Below are 5,034 nucleotides of genomic sequence, written 5' to 3'. Positions count from 1 at the left end.
GTATTACTCAGTTACTAAGAAGGATAAGCTTGAGAATTTTGTAGGTAAGTGGATGCAATTTGAGAACATACTTATAAGTGAAATGAATCAGATTCACAAGTTCAAAGATCATACTGTCTCGCTGGTGTAAAAATCTGAAAGAGTAACTGAGATCCAAAGTGTACATTGGACGCTGTGAAATGAGATGAAACTAATCAAAATGAAACAATAGGGATGGGACAAAGAAAAAAGAAGTAAAGGGAAAAGAATATGTATATCTGGTCCTGGATATATAGCACAAGGCCATGCAAATAAGGCCTCCTTCTGCTGATGAAAACCAGCCCAGCTCTGACCTGAGGCTTTGGATTAGAGCTCAGCCTTGGAGGCCAGCAGTCACCACACGGTGGTCAGGACTGAACACAGACAGCTCATCATGGAGCTTGGGTGGAGCTGGTTTGTTCTGCTTGTCATCTTGAAAGGTAAGTTATTTAAAGCAAAATATTTTGAGCATCTCATGGGCATGAGTAGGATAAACATTGGACCTTTGAGATGATTTCCTGAGCTGGGTGTGTCTGTCTTTGTAGGTGTCCAGGCTGAAGTGCAGCTGGTGGAGTCTGGTGGAGGCTTGGTGCAGCCTGGTGGGTCCCTGAGACTCTCCTGCGTGGCCTCAGGATTCAATTTTGGGGGTTACAGCATGCACTGGATCCGCCAGGCTCCAGGGAAGGGGCTGGAGTGGATCACATTCATCTATTATGATGGTAGTGATAAGCAATATGCAGACTCCGTGAAGGGCCGATTCACCATCTCCAGAGACAACAACAAGAACACCCTGTATCTGCAAATGAGCAGCCTGAGGCCGGAGGATACGGCTCTTTATTACTGTGCAAAAGACACAGTGAGGGGATATCAGTGAGAACTCAGACAAAAACCTCCCTGCAGGTACCCTGAAGAGCAGAAGGGGGCACTGTGTTATAAGAAACAGGCCAGGCCTCTAGAACAGGTGCAGGAAAGGAAGCCTTTGAGTGAGCGCTTCCTATGGGACTCTTGGGTTCCCCTTCTGTATTCCCATTATAGAAGCAGAACAGACCCTGCAATGCCTGAAATGCAGTGAAGATTCCAAATTCGACTAAACATCATCTGTTACATTTCATTGCACAGGAATTTTACTCCATGAGTCAACAGGACTTCTACTCATCGCAAATATCTTACATGTTCTGTCGTCACTTTCCACATCAAGCTCTTCATATCACTGTGATCATATAAACTTGAGTAAGCCAATTGTACACTAAGGATAAGGAATTATTTCACACATAAATAAATCTTTCAGGACATTGAATTAAATCTTCTAAATCCCTCTCCATTCTGACATTGTGCAGGTTTCTCCTGCTGTAGAGCAACACTGGTCATGTTAGGCAGCCTCAGACCGAGCACCATGGGGAATATAATTTCATCTCCTAAGGGACTTCAAAACTCGCCTTGTTTATTTCTACATTATACATTGTGCTGTTGGATAATTTTTGCATATGTAGGGAGGTTGAAGAGCCGGTACACAGAATCGATATAACTGCCTAGCTATCCTCCACATTCACTGTCATAATGTGCAAGTTTGGCTGCTCAGAGGAGAAGAAAGAGTATATATAGACATATCTGAGTTCAATGTTTAAAACCCACAGCCACTGCTTATGTTCATTAGAGCCTTAGGGAAAACAGGTGTGATCTTCCCCTTTGTGGTTCTTGATTTCAAATTGGCGACATGAGAATAAAACAGTTGTAAGCAAACATTTACTCAAGAGTTCTGCCCACAGGACAGGGAAGAAAGAGGTGCATTTGTTAGGTGACATATGTCCTTTTCATCCTGTTCAGTTCATAAGAGGTTTTGAGAACACCTTGGCCTAGGTTATTTTCTGAAAATTACATGCTTTTAATCTGCTGATTTTTATGTCTCAAATATGCACCAATCTTTGCCCAATCATTCTAGGAGTGCTGATGTTTTATGAAGAGAGTCCCTTTGTAATTTTCAGTTCATTTTAAATGAGCTCTTTGCTAGGATATGTCTGCAGTTTTCCTTTTTTCATTTTCTACGTAAGAGAGGGATATTGGGTTTGATACAGGAATATCCACATGATTTCCAAAGGGTCAGTCCATTGGAATAGCACACAAAGTACTCTCAAGACTGCAAAAAAAAAGAGCTGATCATACATTATTCTAATGCCTTCTAATGTGAAGGTAGAGACCAGGAAATAAATGTTTAGGATTTAGCCATCGGCAATGTCAAAGAAATAATCCTGTATAACGTTGTGAAACTCCATTTCAGGTCCATGATGTTGGATGTAAAGTCAACCCTGAAAGTCATCCTCTAGAAGATATTGAAATTCTGCCCAAGATTGAGCATGGACAAAAGAAATAGGAATAATGCACACTGAGCAAAAAGTACTGTTACTGGTAAGTTGACTACACGTCCATAGAAATTAGTGTTGTTTGCCAAGCCAGTTGACCGCTGCCTCAAAAGTAAGAAGACATTCTATAATTTCTTTATCAATATTAATGGGAGTCATTTACTTGAAGGCATTAATTAGTTGTAAACTTCTACTTATAGTTTTTGCAGCTTTGATGAAATAAATTGAAGCACCTGCTATAGTCATAAAAAAATTAATGATGGATATATTATTATGTAAACATGTAATTACATGCATACTTTTACAAAAGCAATCCTTCCATGTCTCAGACTTACTAGTATATTTTTCATTGCTTACAGAATTTGCAAATTTTTTCTCCAAAATAGGCAAATATTTTCTTTTCCTAAGTGCCTACTTCAGTGTGCTGCATCACTGGTTGTGACCTCCAGCCCCAACATTCACACTCTGATTTCCTCCTTCTCTGCAGGCTGTTATTTGGGTGTTGCTGCTCCGGGCTGGACAATCAAGGGAAACTTCAGCTGAGACCAAAGATGTTTCTTCTCCAAGGACTCTTGCACTGGATCCAACACCTTACCAGTTACAATGTTAGGGTGGAGATCAGAGTCCAACATTGAGGTGCTGAATCATGTAAGGACTGATCCTTCTTGCTTTCAACACAGCTGAGGAACAAATCAGTGAATCCATATAAGACGGCCAATTGGATGATGACTGTCAACTTGGTTAGAAGCTTGCTTACCACCTACAAAACTCTCTCACAGGCCTTGCCTTCATGTGGCATAGACCCAAATCTCAGGCAAAATGCATGAGGATTGCATAAGAATTCAAAGCATGTTCTTATCCTGTATGTGGCAAATAATATCCTCAGCTCCTTTATTTATCTTTATTGATTGCAATAAGGTTACTTTGTATGACTTTGTTCATACCATCACCCTTCACCATAGCCCAGATATAAAATCCACCGTGACTCTCCACATAATGGTGAATACATCAGCGATTGTGGAACTTATCTTGGCATTCAAGAATTCTCTTTTATTTCTGTTGCCGGCTCTGTCCACCCTGGGTTCGGAGCTGGTGTGGCATGTGGTTGGATCAAACTGTGTCCCCTGAGCAGGTGCTTTAGACATATGAGTTATCTTACCAACCCCTTCATCATTCTATAGAAATATTTTCTATCATTCACAAAAATTTACATGATACTGGAAGCGACTGTATTAAGAAATTTTATGTTGAAGCTACACAGAGGGAACAAACACGTTCTCATTTACAAGCAGAATTCACAGTTTTCATCCAAATAGTTCAGTCTATTAAAATGCCTGCAAGCAGGCAGACGGCCCAGGGATTGGATCCCCAGGGCTGCCTGACAGCACAAACCCCCGGGGCTCACTGAGAAGGAAATTGATAATCCCTGCTCTTGGGAGGCTGTAAACAAATGGACCACTACAAATTCAATCTAGTAGTGAGGCCCTGAACACCCTGTACACCCTTCCCTACCATCCAGCAAAAAACATAAGAAAAGTAAAACCATATTAATATTCTGAGCTGTAAAAGGCTCAAGTATATAAAAAATAAGATAGATATACAGCTACTTTAATTCAATGAGAAGGATTTCTACTAATAATGTTTAGACAGCATATCATGTCTGCATCGTGTACTGTGAATGCCTACTCTGAAGGCAACCATATGCAATGTATTAATTACTCTAACTGTCCTATTTACCTGTGTTGAAATTGTCTCAGTTGCTATTTGTTTCTCAATAAAACTAATTTAAAAAACGAAACAATGTAAAATCAAATAATACCGCATGTCTTAAAAAATAAATAAATAAAATTAACACAAAAAATTTTTTTTGATTCCAGGGTCTGGAACTTAGGGACGATAAAGATGTTCATCAAAGGATGGAACATTCTCATTAGACAGGGGGAATGTCTTCAAAAGTGCTCTCTTCATCATGTTGAGTAGAGTCAGTACTCAGATATTGTATTCTTCAATTCAATCTACTAGGATGCATTTCAAGGATTTGCACAAAAAGTGCTAATTATGTGATGTAATCCATTTTTATTTTGCATATGTGACCATTCCACAGTGTATAAATAGTTGAAAAAATTGCATATGTTGAGAAACTTTAAAAGTCACTATCACTCTCTGTGGACTGCTTCAGTATTACATTTCTACAAATTTAGTGTTCAGCTTATAATTGATCCATTTCAAGTCTTATGTGTTAAAATCCCACAATAGTAACATGCCACTGAGATTATTCAACATGAGAAATATCAGAATAAGTGGCATTTGTTAAGGGATCATTTATTCTACATGTTCATAACTATAGCATATCTCATATTTTGTGAAAAGATGACATAAAATCTTTTAAGATATAAGGTTAATTTCCTTTTCAGTAGAAAATATACTACCACATGAAAAAGGAAAATGTATGTTGGTAACACGGTAATAAATATAATATTTCTTGCTATAATAATGAATATATCACTTAATAGCACTCTCTTTGTTCTAAATATTCTTTTTATATTAATTTTATTGAGAAAGAAATACAATTGAGACAGTTTCAAAGCAAGTTAGTAGGTCTCTTACAATAATTAAGACAACACATATATGTTGTCTTTGTAGTAGCTCTTCATAATAC

At 38.5% G+C, this 5,034-nt stretch overlaps 1 gene segment (V, D, J or C); it reads left to right on the top strand.

Moving 5' to 3' along the window:
• Positions 1 to 357: 357 nt before the first annotated feature.
• On the top strand, positions 358 to 2,386 carry LOC101584390. The segment is given in 3 exon segments: positions 358 to 458; positions 564 to 874; positions 2,294 to 2,386. Coding segments are annotated over 3 exon segments (450 nt in total).
• Positions 2,387 to 5,034: the final 2,648 nt, after the last annotated feature.

Source organism: Octodon degus, unplaced genomic scaffold, assembly GCF_000260255.1.
Source record: "Octodon degus isolate 3935 unplaced genomic scaffold, OctDeg1.0 scaffold00255, whole genome shotgun sequence".
Classification (NCBI taxonomy): domain Eukaryota; kingdom Metazoa; phylum Chordata; class Mammalia; order Rodentia; family Octodontidae; genus Octodon; species Octodon degus.
This window is presented reverse-complemented; position numbering and strand designations above follow the sequence as displayed.